The sequence below is a fragment of the Prunus dulcis genome, chromosome 8 (genome assembly GCF_902201215.1).
Source record: "Prunus dulcis chromosome 8, ALMONDv2, whole genome shotgun sequence".
NCBI classification, from domain to species: domain Eukaryota; kingdom Viridiplantae; phylum Streptophyta; class Magnoliopsida; order Rosales; family Rosaceae; genus Prunus; species Prunus dulcis.
The window spans coordinates 20,374,121-20,392,927 of NC_047657.1; the positions used below are offsets into that span (position 1 = coordinate 20,374,121).

Consider the following 18,807-nt stretch of genomic DNA (forward strand, 5'->3'; position numbering starts at 1 on the left):
TGGGTTGGTTTGGTCTAAAAAAGAGCGGGACTTGAATTTAAAAAATTATAAATCGCTATGTAAGGGGAAAAAATGTTTAACAAAACATTTAGCATAACAAAAACTGATTATAAACTTTCATGGTATGTTTACTTATCAAGATAGGGTATTGGAATGAATCCAATTCATGCTTCTTCTGTGTGTACAAAAATGGATTATAAACTTTCATGGCATGTTTACTTATCATGATTGGGTATTGGAATGATTCCAATTCCTGACTTCTCTCGCGTTTACTAACACATAAAGAATAAAACATTATGCAGGTTCCACCTTAAAATCCTTAATCGAATACCCTCAAAATCAGGAATGGGATCAACTAGGGGGAGTAGTTGATCTGATTCCAATACCCGACTCTTTGTTGTTATGTATAAACGACGTCATCTGCACCTAATCAATATGTGATTAGATACATGCTGGTTTTACGCTTATTGTTCCAATTATGTCTCAATTTATAGCTCTCATACACATGTAAATTTGTATTGCCACAACTGCTCAATTAGATGATCACTCCTACTTTTCTTTCTTTCCTTCAACAAACAAAGAACCTTGAGAGAAAACCTTAGAGGTGAGAAAAGTTTCAACTGCCGCCCCTTTCTGAGTCAGTGGCCTCTATCCCTCCCCTCTTCTTCCCTTCCCTCCACCCCTCTAGATTTTGGTGCTTGGCTATCTTGGTTGAATTTGTTGGTTGCTTGGCTGTCTTAGGGACAACATAGTGGTACACCTTGTGTGCTTGCTGTTGTCAATGAATTCTTTCGTATTTGAATTAACTCTTTGTGGTTACTGTAGTTCCGTATTTGTACTAACCCTATATAATTATTTATATTTATATTGATCTTTATAGTTGACGATGTTTAAACATGAATTATGCATGCAATCCATCGCATTTCTCTTAAAAAAGAAGTTTGAAGTGTGTTTGAGCGTGCAGTGTAAGTCTTGCGTCCATATTTATGGCGTCAAAGACCATTTTTAGTTTTGTGAAAACGCGTAAGGCATAAGACGAGTTAAGTGAATATTCATTTCATTTCCATTTAGAAAAGTGCAAGGGTATTATTGGAAGTTCGGGTGATATTTCTTTCATTTAAAGTCGAGTCTTTCAGGCAGAGAGAGAGAACTAGACACGGACGGACACAGAGACGGGCAGATTTTGAAATAAAGAGCAATTTTTGAAAACAGAGGAAAGGTTGTGACAGTATGGGAGAAGTTGTATTGTACGTGGAGGATTTGGATTTGAAATCCTGCTCAGCAATTTTAGTCTGTAGGATTTGCCATGAAGAAGAATTTGGAAGCTGTGAGAGCATGGAAGCTCCTTGTGCATGCTCCGGAACTGTTAAGGTACAGGCAAACAGAGTTTTGCTTTTGTGGGTTGTGTTGGGTGTTTCTGAATAAGCCTTGACATCGATTTTTGTTTCGTTTTTTCAAAACTTTGCTTAGTTTGCACACAGAAATTGCATACAGAGGTGGTGCAACGAGAAAGGCAATACAACCTGCGAAATATGTCTCCAGGTAATAAGATTTTTTTTGGGTTCTCTTGATTCTTTTATTCTTTTTCTTTTTACATTCCAGATTTTTTTCTTCATATTAAATGAATAGTTTTGCTTCGTGTTTACGCATCAAAATCGAATTGGGTCGGATGTCATAGTTGATTTGAGATGATCAAACGATGTTGATATCGTTTTCTGTTTTGTTTTGGATTCTTGGCGTCTAAAATTTGTCTTTTCCCGTAACTTTTATTTCTGTTCAAGTCTGTTCTGTCTCTTTCTTTTCTCTGGTTATACTCTCCGGTTCCTTCATTGTGATTATTAGTTTCTTACCTCAAAAACAGAACTCATCATGGATAATGATTTGGGTAAATATTGTAGTTTGGTCACTTGGTTTTACCTGGTAGTGAAACTTTCTTCTAGTTTTATTTAGTGCTATAAAAAAAAGGTGTTTACTATGAAAATTTGTGCAGAGCTATGAACCTGGATACACAGCACCGCCAAAGAAGTCGCAGGTAGATGACACAGCAGTAACCATTAGGTAGGTACATATGTGATCTTATCCAAAACCAGAATTACATACATAATTGACAAGTGCATATGTGATCTATCCGCATACATAATTCCCCTTTAATTTTCTGTTTTTCGTTGGAGTGATTATGATTATCCCTTTAATTGCACGCAGACAAGTATATTTCAATATTGATGTTTAATTTGAAGAATGAGGCAGACAGACAGACAGAGTTGTTTGCAATTGCAACAACATAATTCTTGTATTTATAACATATGTGATGGGACCTGGACGACTTGGAAATATTTGTAAATCTCATTTAGAAAATGCTGATCCTTGAGTTGAGTTGAAACTTGTGTCTTGTTTGAGTTTGCTTTTTTTTTTTTTTTTGGTGTTCCCAGAGATAGCGTGCAGGTTCCTAGAAGAGACCAAGAGTCACGAAGCCCAAGGTTAGACTTAGAGCGGGTGCAACCGATAGAAAATGTCTACTCTTCTCAATCTCAATGCTCGTCTGCAGGTGATAGAAGTGCGTCTTGTTGTCGATCACTGGCTCTACTTGTAAGTTTCTTTTTTTGATATGATACAAATCTTTATGCACCAGTGCCTAAGTTCAGAAGAACTCAAGACTCGAGAGAACCTATCGTCTAAACCCTAAACCCACCATTCCATGGGCGTTACAAAATATGTATGGAAGGATGGATGGGTACCATTATTGCCTTGCCCCTACTTCTACTTGGTTGACCAGGTTAGGTTGCTCCCCTTGTGGCAACCACGTCATGTTGGAGTTAAAATTTGAGACCGCTGCTGGTCTACAAATCAAGACGATTATTCCACTTAATTTAGGGATATGACAATATAGAAGTTAAAAGTGCATTTTGAATACTCTAATAATGGTAATAATTTTTTTAAAAAGGGATAAAGATATTATTCTGATTCTAACAAACATACTCCAACTGTTTAATTTATGATGAGTTTGCAGTTTACGGTGGTTTTGCTTGTGAGGCACCTCTTTGTGGTGCTTACCGGTAGCAACGAAGATTACCCCTTCACGCTTCTAACTGTAAGTGCCACATTCTTTCTTTGGTTCAACTCTTTGCCCTCTCCTCTACTCCACTCTGTAAATAACAAATCAAAAGACAAATTGACATATCTCATTTTTTGATATTATTGATATTGAAAGCGCCGGCCTTGAGGTTGGGCGGGAAGGGCATGGCCATGGGCCTCCATTTAAGCGGCCCCAATTTTTTTAAATATTATATATATACCAACGTCCAACTCAAAATAAAAATAAAAATTACACACCATGAGATTAAATGAGGAAACACAATTTCTCTTTCCAGAAGAAACCCCAACACGCTTCCTCTTTTCCCACAAAACGCCTAATCCTAGTTTTTCCATGGAAGAATTTACTCTCTATTTAAAGAATTTACTCTCTATTTAATCCACCGAGCTCCTTATATTTTTTCCAATACAGCAAACTATTTTTTCCCACCCTAAACCCTATATGCTGGTCTCTGTTGAGTTTTGTTATTGCTTTTTGTTGTTGGGGCTTGGCCTCTATCCTTTGTTAGGTGGTTTGTTGATTCTCTTTATTGTTTTAATTAGCACCTTTTAGCCACCCAAAAAAAAAAAAAAAAAAAAAAAAAAAAAAAAGGCTACTTGAGAACTTGTTGTGAAAGAATAGGTTGTTTTGTTGAATGTTAGAAGTTATCTGATTATGTATGGACCTAAATATGAATTTTGTTTTTTATGATTTATGTACTTTTGCTTTGTTAGAATGAAATTATTATGTTTAAACCAAAAAGAATGAATGAGCAAAAAAGACAAATTTCATTTCTTAGGCAACCTCCATCGCAGGCCATTTTGCAAGGGCAATAGGCTCCTTTTTTGGGGTTTGGACCTCCAGCGCACGCGAAGCAGCTCGGGCAAGCCCTGGGTCCCTCTAGCCCGGGCAAGTCCAAGGGCAGATCTTGCTTGGGCTTTAGCCTGAAGGCGTTGACGTCTGTGAGCAAAAAAAATTGAAAAAAATTGATTTAAAAAAAAAAAATCAAAAAATTATGGATGTTTTCCCTATAAATACATAACAATTTTATTCACTTTCCACACCAAATCGTCATACAAACTCTTCTCCTTCCAATATTTGTAAATCGTAATCATTTTTGTTCTTGCATTTGTAAATTGTTTATATTTTCTTCCATATTTATTTTTTTCTTGCATTTCTAAATTATTTATATTTTGTTGCATAATTTTTTTTTTCTTGCCCTTGCTCTAGTCTTTTGAGGTGGAACCAAAAAGAATAAGGTTGCCCCGAATCTTTTGGGGTGGACATGTTCTTATTAACCTTTATTGTATACTAATGAAGGGGGCTCATTAATATATCGGCTAGGGCCACCCAAAAGTCAGGTCCGGTGATTGGATGCTTGCTAACTGTAATTTGAATTTTTGCAGGTACTTATTCTAAGGGCTAGCGGAATTATCCTTCCAATGTACATACTAATTCGAACAATCACAGCAATTCAAAACAGTGTCCAGCAGCAGTATCGATATCATTATCAGGTTACTTTTGTTTTTTTGTTTTTTCCCCCACAAGCATTAAAAGCCTAGTTAATAAAATACAAAACCGAAAAAGTACAAATAAAATACATAAGTGATTTATTCGACAAAATTTTGGCAAGATACAACTGAAAAGTTCAGAGTTTAGGCCACTATATAATATTTTAATATAATATATTTAATTAAAAAAAATTATCTTTATTCAATAATATGTGGAAAATACATCAATTTTATTTGTATTATTCAAAATTTTGTATAAAAACACGTGTACTAAACGTGAAGAATACATACATACATGTAAAATATGTGTATTGTACGTTTGCTTTTAAAAAAATATGTATTTTACCGAGTCTTTAAGATGTGTATGAAAAATGAAAGTACTATTGAAAAATGCACAAGTACGTGTAGAATACGAGTATTAAACGGAAAAATGCTAACTAGGATTAAAAGTTTAACATTTACGTACTTATGTGATGGAAGAAAATGATATAACATGAATGGGTAACCGTTACGTAACAAAGTTACAGAGTAGCACACTTAAATCTCTCCTTTTCTGTTTTCTTGTTTTGTTGGGTATATACATAGCAGGACTCTGATGATGAGACCTCAGACCTGGGAGACAACCAAGAAGAAGTAGAAGAAGATCAACATCATTCAGTTTAACACACTTATTATTGTACTATTTTCCATTTTGCAACAGCATATCAATGCTCTCATCTGTCTTTACGTACATTATATATACGAAAAAGAAATATCAATTTTTTCTTCTTCCTTTCCTTCATTAAGATTCAGGTTGAGCTACATGCGTCCTTTGCACAATCGAATCCCCAAAAAGTAGGAAACCAACCCACCCATCCACCAACCCAATTAGGATAAGAAAAGGTGTTTTAAGTAGGTAGATATTTAGGAACTCAGCAACTGCATATACCCGTTCAGTAGGAGTATGAACGACCAGATCTACCGGCATATAATTCACTTTGAAAACAGTCAGCCTCAGTTGGTTGGATGCCAATAATAATGATAAACTTTTACAACTTATGGAAACAACCAACAAACTTCAAAGCCTCAGTTGAAAATTGGAACCAATACCAACAAATAAAAAAGGAACCAATACGTTGACGTCACACTCACAACTAATGGAAGAACCAGTCTCCTCGTCCAGACAACAATTTGCCAGATATATCAAACATGGCTAACAACTTTTTTAAGTCACACATTCTATCAAACATGGCTAACACTCCATGACTGTTGGTAAGTAGAAAAAAAATGCATCATCATCTCAACTTTGTTGCTCAAGTATTCTTGCTCTATGCCAAACTTCAGTTAGGGAGTCAATGTCAATGCTCTTGGTAGACTCATGACTAGTCCATTTTTCCACAGCAGTAATCAACTCTTGGATGCAACTTACCATGTTGTCAACTGGACTTTCAAAGAAAAAGCTATCTGCCTTCCTGTGTTTACCATATGTAGCCTCGAATTCCCTAGACTTAGCAGCAGCTTTTTGAAGGACGGAAATAGGAAGTCCTGACAAAAATAATCGTAAGAACTGGAATTTGGCTAATGAATTAAATGAGTAATGCACAAGTTCATCTCAGAGTTTATTTTTCGCAAGCTTGTTTGATTCTCATAAAATGGTCCTGGTCATCCACATATTATACTCTACCATATTATACCCTAAACCCATAAATTATTAGTAAATGATATTAGCTGAGGGCAAAGGTACTTCAGATATAGATAATATACACGTTGATAAAACCAGAGCTGACAGCAAGGTGCCTCAGATCTAGATCATATTTCACAACCAAATGATTGCATTTTGACTACTTCTCTACTTCATTCACGACAAATTATTTATAAATGACATTAGCTGAGGGCGAAAGTGCTTCAGACATAGATAATCTACATGTCGAAGAAAACCACAGCGGACAGCAAGGTGCCTCAGATGTAAATCATATTTCACAACCAAATTATTTGACTACCGTTTGTTCCAACCTGTGTTACGGATGCTAATAAGGAAGCAGTGAAAGGTAAAGATCCTTACCAGCTAACCGTGCAATGTTGACACCATAGCTTTTAGGGCATGCACCAGGAGTCAGCCTGTAAAGAAATGTAACTTCTTCCACACCTCCGTCTCCATTTCCAACTTGGCATGCCATATGGCAGAGTGAAACCTATTGGAAAAAACAAAAACAAGAGGCAGCAAATTAAACACAGGTGCAATTACAAAAATGAGGCTAATAATAAAAAAACTAGAAGGAAAAACCTCGTACCATTTATGGCAATTGCATACATGATTAGAAACATTCATGATTGGATCACCAACCATGTCAAAATAATAAATCAACCACCAAAGAAAGAGAAACATACCTCAGGATTGTTCTGATAATCTACAGCTAGTCGATGATAATGGGTAGAAAACATTCCTCGACACTGGACCTTGTAGACAAAATGTTCAAGAACAGATTCCCTGCCAGTTGAAAAGTAAACTAATCACAAACACTGATTTTGTTAAAGGCAAAAGCATGTACAGATATCTAGCATGACTAGCACTTACGCAATGGCTTGTCCATCTGAAGTCGATGTTCCACGTCCAAGTTCATCCAGTGCCACCAATGAATTACGAGTAGAATACGACTACAAAGAATATTGAAATATATGTTTATAACAGTAAAATTCTTAAACCAAAACACCTTCATTGGTCAATTGAAGTTACTCAAAGTTCTCTAAGAATTTCAGGACTCAGTGTATTGATATACTCGTTTCACTCATGAAAGACATCTCATGGAACAAGATATTGGAATACATTGAGAAGACATGCTAGATTCATAACCAATATTAGAACTATTAGAACCAGATGAGGAGAAACTCAGAACAATATATTATAACGTCAAATTACTAGCCAGGATGCTCTAGACATTAATCTCACCAGCATTGTTGCGGTTTCTGAAAGCTCAGTCAGAAATGTACTTTGGCCTACCATGATATGATCTTTGGCACCCATACGAACAAAGATTCGGTCAACAGGAGATAGCTCAAAGCTCTCTGCAGGCACATCTGCTCCTAACTGTCGAAGAAACAAAGACGGAAATGACCAAACATTACAAGCCATGAAATACAACAAAGAAATTCAGAACATAACAGAAGACAAATTTTTTTTTTTTTGGCCATGATAACAGAAGACTACTTTACCTGGGCTAAAATGGCAGCCAAGCAAACTTGGCGAAGAAGAGTTGACTTTCCACCCATGTTTGGACCAGTGAGAAGGATAAAGCTCGCATGGCCAGAACCTCCAATAGTAATGTCATTGGAGACAAATGTACCTTTCCCTAAAGAATCACTTTTAAGAACCGGATGTCCCAAACTTTTTGCAGAGAAGTGGGGTACCTCATTAGTACATGATGAACTCATGATAACTGGCCGACAAGACGGTCCTTCAAAATAATCACTTGCTATTGCTAGACTGATTAAAACATCCAATTCTACAACATGAGGGTTCAATGTCAGTCGTGAACATAAAATAGACACTAAGTAGTTTAGATTCATGGAAGTGTTTTTAGAAATAAGATAAAGGAATTTTTAAGCCCAAAGGTTTGAAATGTAACTAGAGTTAAATTTGGTTGAAGACCCATACTTGATTCAATCAAACACTGCCACATAATTTGGTGAATAGATTTAGTATCCCTAGCAGTACTCATATCCATATAGAAATTCAGATATATGTGTAATTATGGAGAGTTCTCTTATCCTATATAACATAGATGAACACACTTATTAAAAGAAAAGAAAAAATGAATGTAAAGCCATGTTCCAATCCACACACGGAGTTTCACCCAAAAAGATTAGAAAGATATCCAATGCAGAGGAATAAAGAACGCATACCTGCAGTCACAGAGACCAATTGTCTCCATTTAAGATGATGCTCGCAGAATTGTCCAATTAACCTATGCAGAATGCTTTTTAGTGAGGACTCTTTACCAGTTTCAGCTTCCAATAGCTCTGTCAATGATTTCTTAATATTTGGTGTCCAGTATCTGAAGATACCCTGCATGTTTAAGGTTGAAACACAAGGAAGATGTGACCATGAAAGCTACTTGATTCATTATTCCACACCTTTTTCTAATTACCTTTTTTGATGAACATAACTCATAATCTCGAGGAATACTCCCACGCAGACTTTCTGGCACTTCCAACAGGTAAGAATCTTTTCCAACAGTGACATAAGTGATCTGTAACAGACCAACAGAAGACAAACGGGATTTTGTTAACCTTATTTGTAGAAGGGCACCACTAAGAAATCAAAATACCAATGTGTCTTCTGTAGAAATTCTTACTGATTTATTTCCAAGTAATCTTCTCTGTTCTTGGAGGTATTTTGTTAAATGAGATTCTATCTCCTTTACTTTTTCACAGGAAGAGTCATATTCAATATCAACTCCTTCATGAGGTATTATACGACCTGAACTATTGGCTTGTGCCCAATCAAAGGCATCCTTAAAATGTTTTAAAATTGAGTTGACATCAGGAAAACCTTGACCTGCAAAACAATGACAATAAGATGCCAAGATTTTTAAAATAATGAAAAGATACATGCACATGACAAAACCAATTTATAAGATGAAAAAAAAATCTTTTGAAATGATTGAAATACAAACACAAAAATCAAATAATACCCGGTGTAAGCAAATGATGAAGTTGTCTAGATTCAACATGCTCCAAGATGACTCCAAGAGAACAACATGTCTGAACCATTAGTTCACAACCGTGCAAAGCTGAAATAAACTCCTGAAGCTGTTTTTTAGCAGCATCCTCGTATAAAACAACCTTATTAGCATTCCTCCCGCAAGCTTTACTGCATTCAGTCACATTCAGTTACTGTAAATCATTCTCTGGAGCCATCGGTAAGTTCCCTATAAGCATAAGTTTACTACAGTGATAATAAAATCAACTGGTTATTCCAAGCTTACCTACTAGAGAAGACACGTGCAAGCAACCGCTCCATGTCTGGAAGCCTAGACATTGCTTTTCGAAATTCAAGTGCATAAGGAAGATTAACTCCCTAGAAAGAAGCATACATTAGAACATTTGTATGCCAGATAGGCCCAAGTGCTCAGTGTCCAGTTCAAGTCATCTAGATACTGTATACACTAAAGATTCGGATTTTAAGTGAAAAAGAAGAATTGGAAGTAACAATGCCCACATAATATTTACCTGAAGACTTGCAACAGCATCCTGGCGTTCCTTTATCAACTCTACATGATATAGAGGTCTTGCAAGCCATGTTTTAAGCAATCGCTTCCCAAATCCGGTAACACAGTGGTTCAATTGTGCATATATTGTCCTTCAAGAGTAATAAATTACCTAAGAATTTAGATTAGAATGAGAAAAGTTAAAGACATGTTTAAGATAATTTAAAGAAGGTTACCCTGAAGAGTCTCCATTTCTGCTGTTCTCAAAAATCTCAAGGTTCTCCAGGGCAGCTGAGTCAAGAACCATGTATGGTTTTGATATAATATCACCAAAACCAGAACTTGGAAGTAACTCGAATTTTGCAAATCGCAGTAATGTCTCATCCAGAAAAGCCTGCTTTAAATAAAAAAGAACGCCTCCAAGAGCTGAAAGTGCACAGATGCCATTCTCACCTGTTCTCATAAGCTCTGACAACACATCTGGCAGGCAGCCCAAGTCATCTTCTTCCAAAGGAGAATCATCGGAATGTAAGTTGGATGTCTTTGGAGAACCAGAAACCAATTGATCAAAGGTGCACCTGTAGATACGTCTAATTTCCTGAGCAGTTCTCTCAGCATCCCAGAATTCTAAAAGTGGGACTAACTCATTGACTAGTGGACTTCTTGTATGCCTTAGCAATACTTTCTCTGTTTCAGGACCAAGTAGTTTTACAGGTTTTATAATTTCCACGGGCCTCAGCTCGGACAAGAGACAAGACAAGGCACTGCACTCTAAATCATCTCCAAACTGTTAAAGGGAAAACAATACTAGTAAAAAACACATCCATACATAACATTTAGTTCAGTAAAGCAATACTAGTAAAAAACACAGACATACATAACATTTGATTCAGTAAGGCACTACATAACATAGCATGAAAAAACTTGTTTGTTGTGAAATGGAAATTAGGAGTAACAATGTCACAACTTGCACTGCTGATCATATATGTCCTCAAACAGTCAAAATTTAATGGAAATGTAGACAGCCACTGATTCCAGCAGGCACCAGAAAATCACGCTATCCAGACCTTTTACGTTCATAATAGGGCACACAATTTCACCAACTATGCTTAGCAGTTACAATAAACCCTCTCTGCCCTCCCTCTCCCCACTGCTTTGATGAGTGATGAGTCCCACCCAGTTCGTGGAACAACTGTATGCTTTATGTGTGCATATATGTCTGTACAATTATGGGAACGAAAACTATGAGAAAAGGATGAACAAGATGTTCTACCAGACTCACACCTGCCCAAGAATGATGCGGCTGGTAGCAACATCAACTACACAAACCCCAAAAATCCGCTCTGTATTTTGGTTTGCCACATTCTGAGAGTTTTCAGTCACTGCCATTAGATAAGAAGCATCAGGGTTTGCTGACAGCATCTCTCCCTCAGTTAGAGTTCCTTTTGTAACCACTGCACATATTTCACGTTTCACAACCTAAAGACAAAGGTGAAGTCAGAAGTTCATAGTACCTTTTATGAGTAGCTTCAATATGGATATGAAATTACAAAGTGCAGTGCTAAGAATTAAAATATTGGATATCATATAAATCAGATGACAAACATTCAAGTATATATATTGACAGGTCAAATGAGCCTACCTTATCTTTAGAGCCATCCTCTTTGCGACGAAGCTCCATCTGTTCAGGTGTTTCTGTCTGCTCTATAACAAGAACTCGATACCCCTGCTCAGTTAAGGCAGATTAAATTAATCTCCCCCCCGATTAAGAAATATACTTGTAATAGATATTGGATGTTTAACTTCAACGAATTAGAGTAAAAAAAGATATCTTCAGAGAAAATGACAAGAATAAAGCCAACCTTCCTAGCCAGTTTCTCCACATTCATTGAGAAATTCTTCTCTGGGAATCCACAGTGGGGTTGTTCACCCTAATATTAGTCAAAGAAAAGGGTTTAGGGTTTTTAGGAAACACAATGGATGTAGCCAAAGTAATACTGCTAAAAAAATCAGAAAATTTCAAATTCAGAAGAGAACAGCTTGTATCTTTTATTTTCTTCTTTTGACCTATAAAATGAATTTTATCCAACCATTATACAGTCAAGATAAAATGCGAAAAGAAAGAAAGTGTTAAGTGCTCACACACAACAGCCAACACCAAGACAGAATTTGAAGATAGATTACCTTCATATATTGAAGACCAAGTTCTTTTGCTCCTATGTGTGCATCCATTTCAAAAAGTTCATAAAATTTGCCCATCTGCTCAATCAAAAATCAAATATCACTTGACTACAGTAATGACCCTGAAAGTATGTGTGGCATTATATAACATATATATATTTTTAATCCAAATTATATATATAACATTACTTGGCTACTGTAAAGGATGAACATACCTTGAAAAAGAGAACTTTGTCCATGTGCTTTGACTTAAACTCCCACCATTGTCTCTGAATATTAACACATGACTAGATTAATAGTGTTCATGATGGTAACGTGCCTCCAAACCCAATAGGCCACTTATCTATCTAAAAGCAATTACCTGGCCGCCTGATAAACTCTTTAAGAAATCAGGAGGTAAGTAAAGAGTTCTTGGATCATAATTTGCATCTCCAGGAAATCTTTTTTTGGCATCCCTACGCTCTCTGTTTCCAGACCAAAGCAGTTGAGAAAAACATTTATGAAATTGGGATTCCACGTAAACATTTTCTAAATGCCTCCCAAAAAAGAGCAATAAATTCAGATCTGCGCATACTAATGTAGTAAAAGTTCTCCTTTCATCAATAGTCATAGGCAAAACAGAGATACAGTGACTGACTAATGTTGTCACCATAGAATTATATATTTTTTGAATAGAAACGAAATTTATTGAAAGAAACAAAAAGGAACACACAAGGGGATAAGGCATCCACAAGCCAAACGAACAACAAAAACAGACTAAAAAAACAAAGACACCAGCCAAACTACACAGTGACTGCTATGCCAGAAAGACCCAAAGAAAATAAGATGCAGAAAAACACTTCACATCACAGCAGCAGCCATATCCCTCAGTATTGTGGAGTACGAATAGTCTTTGAAATCTGAAGTGACATAAGCCCATAGGGCATCAGCATAGAATTATATGTGGGCTGTAGCCATACAACAGGTTTAAAATGTAAAACTAACAACTTAAAATGGCAATTACCAGATTGCCATTAGACATAGCAATTCCCAGTAGCTTGTTTGCAACTGCCAAATAAAACGGGCACAAAGTGGGGTGGTCCTAGAAACACCATAGCAAATAAGTACAGAAACTTACTCCCCCAGGAAGTGCAACTTCTCAGCTTCACGAACGATAAACCTTGCTGAGGCATCACCAGATACAACAGTATTCATACCATTAGCCACCTTCATGCCTGCAATTAAGCAGGCTCAAATTCAGTATGGCATAAAACATATACCACAATAAAGACCCTACCTTTTCGGTATCAATAGTTACACCATTGATTGGAAATAGACATAACCAAATCAAGGTAAGTTAACTTGATTATCCATTGGCTGGCATGGCAATAAGAAAGTAAATGCAGAAAGACAACAAAGTTTTTCAATAAAATACCATGAAATTCACATATAGCTTTACAACCTATTTTTTAAACTTGTATAAATCTAACCATTAACACTTATTAAGTCATACAGGATAGAATAGCTCTAGTTTGGCTTGCATTTTCTAAAATCAGGTAAATCCACTTCTAAACTGCTGCCATTCTTTAGAAATGGCATTTCTAAAACAGGCATAGAAATACACATACATGGAAAATGATTAGATAAATAAACAGAGGCACAAGAAAGCCCCTTCGAAATGTAATTATTTTTATAAACAAAATCACCATCAACCCCGCCATGCATTTGAAATTTGAATATGATTTTCTCAGTATGGCACATTTCTTATCTCCAAACAAAATCAACAAATAAAGGGAAACATAGGGCACACACTTAAAATCCCAGTACTTACTCTCAGCATTAGGGGTAGGCTCCATCACATCTTTATCACACTTGGTCTTCTTAGCAGACCCCAAACTCCCTCCACCTTTCAGCTTTCGTTTACTCCTCAAGCCTCGCTTTCCTTTGTTCGTGCTTGTTGTGGGCACTTCATCATCTTCCTCATCCTCCAATTCCATAAGCTCCTCTTCCTCCTCAGCAACTAGGTCTTTGTCCCCACTCTTCCCCCAGTCCTCGTCGCTGGAATCATCGTCAGCAACATCATTGCTGCCTTCCTTATCCTCATCCTCATCCTCCATAACTACATGCCCATCCACAACGACCTCGTTGGAAGTCGACAAAGGGCCTCGCCTCAAACGTTTCAAGGTCTTGACGGTTTCCTGGACCCATTCGATCTTCTCCTTTCCCAAATCCAACAACTCTTCTTCAGCATCATCGTACTGAACTAAATGTTTACCATTATCCTTACTGAACAACTTCACATAACCTTCGTACCAGATATTATCCAACGGCCAGTAAACCCTGATCCTCTTGCCGACAACCTCTTGGCCATGGGATTTCTTGGGCTTGGGCTTGGACTGGAGAGGCGAAGGAGTGGCGTGGCTAGGGCTGGGACCGGGGCTAGGGTTAGGGTTTTGAGTTTGTTTGGATTTGGAAGAAATGGGGGATGGGGAAGAAGTGGTTTTGGAGAAGAATGAAGTGATTTGGCGCTGTTGGTTGACCAATGGAGAATGGCCGTTGCTCCGACGACGCGACATTGCCTGCTGTCTGTGTGTGTGATGATTGTGTTAATTAGTAGCTCGGCCACTCACTGCGAATGCGGGTTACAGAGAGAGAGGAACTTAAAACTGATGCACGTGGACTGTGGGCGAATTGGGTTTCGATTCTCAAGTAAAAGAGAGGAATGTTTCATGTAGCGGGAAATAACCGAAAATGGCCGGGAGGGAAGCTGCTGTTTGGCGGGAAACCCTACCTCTCTCTCAGACTCTGTCTCAGTCTCCCTCCATCCATCATTTTTATTTTTATTTCTTTTCATTTTGTTGGCCTGATTGGGCCGGCCTGCGATAGAATTGGGCCCAACAATGTGCAAGTTACGTTGTCAGTCAGGGGCTACAAGTTTCATATTTGAATCTTTTGATACTGGATAGATACAACTTGCTTGAAGTTGATTTCTCTCTCTCTCTCTCGCTCTCTCTAATCTCGATCTACCAGACAGACTACCAGAACCAGAGGCCTCAACTCAAGCGTCCTTTCATGGCTGCCCAATGTCGCACTTTCTAAGACGATCCACACCCACTCAACACCAGCACCAACACTACTCACTCTGTCTCCAAAGCCACTTACTTTACTCTCAATCCCACCCAATACTAGTCTCAGATGCCCACCTTTACCGCCTGCTCACCCCCTCGCTACGCTCTGTCTGTCAGGGGCCAAGGTCTGGACGAGAAAAACGACGTCGTGGAGAGCAAAGGTGCCTTCCTAGTGGTAGCACTCTGCCCCTGCCTGGTTTGCTTCATTTTCCTCCTCATCGTAATTTCCATCATTCTCATTGTCAAATTCCGTTTCTTTTGCCACACCCCACTTCACTCTTTGCTCTACAAGAAAAATTGCTAACACCCACACTTTCCCATTTTACAATTCCAAGATTGGTGGTGGTGCCCAATGTTCACTTACTAGGAAATGTGGTTGGTATGGAATATCCTCATAGGATTAGGGGATTTTCTAGTGCCACCGCTGGTGGTTCGGATTCTGATGCTGAAATTGATAGTGAGGACGAGGCTAGGGGTGAATGGGAAGTTAATGAGGGTTTTCACGCTAGTTCTAGTGGGGACCCGGAAGAGGTTGATAGGGTATGCAAGGTGATCGATGAATTGTTTGCCTTAGATCGGAATATGGAGGCGGTTCTTGATGAATGTGGCATTCATTTGTCGCATGATTTGGTTGTGGCCGTGTTGATACGCTTCCAGCATGCTAGAAAGCCCGCCTTTCGATTTTTCTGTTGGGCGGGGCAGAAGCCAGGGTTTGCCCATGATTCGAGGACTTATAATTCGATGATGAGCATTTTAGGAAAGACTAGACAGTTTGAGACCATGGTGTCCCTGCTTGAAGAAATGGGAGCCAAAGAACTTTTGACAATTGAAACATTTGTGATTGCTTTTAAGGCTTTTGCTGCTGCCAAAGAGAGGAAGAAAGCTGTTGGCATTTTTGAGCTGATGAAGTTGTACAAGTTCAAAGTTGATGTCAATACTATTAATTGCTTCCTTGATACTCTTGGAAAGGCAAAGCTGGGAAAAGAAATGCAATTGCTTTTCGAGAAGTTGAAAGGGAGGTTTACACCAAATTTACAAACTTACACACTACTGCTCAACGGGTGGTGCAGCTCGAAGAATTTAATGGAGGCAGGGAGGGTGTGGAATGAGATGATTGACAAAGGATTTAAGCCTGATGTTGTTGTGTATAATACTATGCTTGGAGGGTTGTTGAGGGGTCACAAGAGGTCTGATGCTATCAAGTTGTTTGAGGTCATGAAAGCCAAGGGTCCGTCACCCAACGTTAGAAGCTATAGTATTATAATTCATGATTTCTGCAAGCAAAAGAAGATGAAAGAAGCAGTTGACTCTTTTTACGAAATGCGTGGATCTGGGTGCCAGCCAGATGCTGTGGTTTACACATGCCTAATCACAGGGTTTGGAAATCAAAAGAATATGGAAATGGTTTATGAATTGTTGAAAGAGATGAAGGAAAACGGTTGCACTCCTGATGGGAAGACTTACAATGCCTTGATAAAATTGATGACAAGGCAGCAGAGAATGCCAGATGATGCAGTGAGGATATACAAGAAGATGATCCAAAATGGCGTTGAGCCATCGATACACACTTATAACATGATCATGAAGTCTTATTTTCAGATGAGAAATTATGATATGGGTTGTGCTGTATGGGATGAGATGATTCAGAAGGGGTGTTGCCCTGATGATAACTCATACACTGTTCTCATTGGAGGTCTCATTAGTCAGGGAAGATCAGGGGAGGCCTGTAAATATCTAGAGGAAATGATAGAGAGAGGAATGAAACCTCCTCAGCTTGATTCCAAGAAGTTTGCAGCCGACTTCTCCAGAGCTGGGAAACCTGACATTTTTGAGGGGCTTGCTCAAAAGATGAAGTTCGCTGGTAAATTTGAAGTCTCCAATGTCGTTGCAAGGTGGGCTGAGATGGTGAAGAAAAGGATATAGAGAAGAGATCCTATTGATAATGGTGGTCAGTGAATGTGAGTTATCCTGGTTAGACTTGGCTGCCGAACTTTTAGCATGCATCAACAACTTGTTGGGTTGAAAAGCCACAGTTTCTGTTTTATATTAGTATAGTTTGTGCACTTGTATCTTATTTGCCTATTTGGTCCTATTTGGTGTTATAATTTGTTCAGATTTATGTACTAAAGATGTATCACTTGATTTGTATGTACTTTTTGGGTTTTAGGTTTATGTTCTAATGGCTTTCCCGCAAAGTTTATTGACCGGCCTTGTTCATAAGAATTGCAAAGTGGCACTCATCCTCCTTATTGTAATGATTGTTATTATGGTTGTCTTCATATTCAGCTATATTTTCCTAATGCTTAGTGCGGGGAGACGAGAGATGCATCTTTGTGTCACACTGATAAAACAAATGGAGGCAACAAGCAGAGAGAGAGTATGAATAAAAGTCTTGCATTTGCTACCGCAAGCCATTATGTTCGTGCTGCTCTAGCCGGAATTACCAGTTTGATCGAGATATTTTACAATGAAGTTGCCCCAAGTTCTGAATTAGAAACGAATTTAAGACAAATGGATTCTTGTACAAAGGACCTGTTAGGTAATTGTAAGTAGTCTCAATGATCCATTAACCTCAACTAATGGTAGTATATGTAACTGTTCATGCATGATGCATATGATTTTCTTTGTCTATAACTCAATAAAATGTAAATAATGCTAATATTTATAACTACTTGGTAGGCATATTGAACTCTATTCTTGATACAAGTCAAATTGAAGCGGGCAAAATGCAACTGGAAGAAGAGGAATTTGAGGTGGCCCAGCTTCTTGAAGATGTGGTCGATTTGTATCATCCTGTGGGTTTAAGGAAAGGCATAGATGTGGCGTTGGGTCCTTATGATGGCTCCGTTATAAAGTTTTCGAGAGGAAAGGTGACATGGAAAGACTTAAGCAAAGATTATGCAACTTAATAAGCAATGCTGTCAAATTTACTTCGGAAGGACATGTAGCAGTCCATGCTTGGGTGGAAAACCCCAGTTTTAAGAACTCCATAGTTGCTTCTGACAGGAACATTGGTGTTATGAGACAATTGTTGTGCTTTTTTAACAAGAACATGAAAGCAAAAGCTGACAGGGAAACAATGAATGTGGTCCAAAACGATTCAAATTATTTGGAATTTGTATTTGAGGTGGATCATACAGGGAAGGGAATTCCTGAGGAAAAGCAAATATCAGTATTTGAAAACTAGGTCCAAGTCAAAGAAACAGCTCTTGGAGAAGGAGGTACTAGCTTAGGACTTGGTATTGTTGTAAGCAATCAACATCAATTTTATATACTTTTCTTTTTACTTGGAAACATGCCTTACATGTTTGTGTTTGTGTGTTTATTACTTGGCTAAACAGACTGATTTTTTGGAATATTCATGCCTGCTCACATGCTTGATATACATCTCCTTGTAAATTTTGCACTATAGGTACGTTTGATGCATGGAGAAATACGAATTGTGGACAAGGAGATTGGGGAACGAGGGACATGCTTCAGGTTTAATGTTCTCCTAGCGGTATCTACTGCATGTGAGATTGTCTTTAAAGATAACACAAAATAAGAGGACATTGAAATGGGATTTGGCCCGAGTACTTATGATGACAGGTCAAATCTACATTTGGGGATAGCAGCCACTCACACTCCTAGCACTTCCGGGGTAAGCATTCACGCACCAAGCCCCAGATTGAACATTCAAATCCCAAGTCCTAGAATTGAGGGATCAGGATCCTTTGTCGTACTGTTGATTAAGAATGAGGAGAACGGAAGAA

At 38.0% G+C, this 18,807-nt stretch overlaps 3 protein-coding genes across 4 annotated transcripts; 2 read left to right on the forward strand and 1 right to left on the reverse strand.

Moving 5' to 3' along the window:
- Positions 1-980: 980 nt before the first annotated feature.
- On the forward strand, positions 981-5,362 carry LOC117638121. 2 transcript variants are annotated; one of them, XM_034373218.1, is made up of 7 exons: positions 989-1,371; positions 1,471-1,542; positions 1,991-2,058; positions 2,430-2,586; positions 3,008-3,088; positions 4,477-4,584; positions 5,170-5,362. In XM_034373218.1, exons 1-7 carry the CDS (start codon positions 1,231-1,233, stop codon positions 5,242-5,244), a joined length of 702 nt encoding a protein of 233 aa, XP_034229109.1. In that variant the 5' UTR covers positions 989-1,230; the 3' UTR covers positions 5,245-5,362. The 2 variants fall into 2 exon arrangements, with proteins under 2 accessions (XP_034229110.1, XP_034229109.1); XM_034373219.1 differs by lacking the exon at positions 3,008-3,088 and having other exon boundaries at positions 981-1,371.
- A 409-nt stretch (positions 5,363-5,771) lies between these two features.
- Positions 5,772-14,745, reverse strand: LOC117638119 (DNA mismatch repair protein MSH6). Its single transcript, XM_034373216.1, has 21 exons — positions 13,759-14,745; positions 13,066-13,162; positions 12,310-12,412; positions 12,164-12,217; positions 11,952-12,026; positions 11,630-11,698; positions 11,410-11,493; positions 11,052-11,246; positions 10,004-10,554; positions 9,790-9,919; positions 9,546-9,637; positions 9,252-9,430; positions 8,913-9,115; positions 8,706-8,807; positions 8,461-8,623; positions 7,771-8,060; positions 7,508-7,645; positions 7,136-7,215; positions 6,949-7,048; positions 6,623-6,752; positions 5,772-6,105 (listed from the first exon to the last, which is right to left on the reverse strand). Exons 1-21 carry the CDS (start codon positions 14,501-14,503, stop codon positions 5,861-5,863), a joined length of 3,825 nt encoding a protein of 1,274 aa, XP_034229107.1. The 5' UTR covers positions 14,504-14,745; the 3' UTR covers positions 5,772-5,860.
- Positions 14,746-14,899: 154 nt separating this feature from the next.
- LOC117638120 (pentatricopeptide repeat-containing protein At3g62470, mitochondrial-like) lies at positions 14,900-17,465 on the forward strand. The gene has a single exon (XM_034373217.1). The coding sequence runs from the start codon at positions 15,011-15,013 to the stop codon at positions 16,976-16,978; it is 1,968 nt and encodes a 655-aa protein (XP_034229108.1). The 5' UTR covers positions 14,900-15,010; the 3' UTR covers positions 16,979-17,465.
- The last annotated feature ends 1,342 nt before the right edge of the window (positions 17,466-18,807 follow it).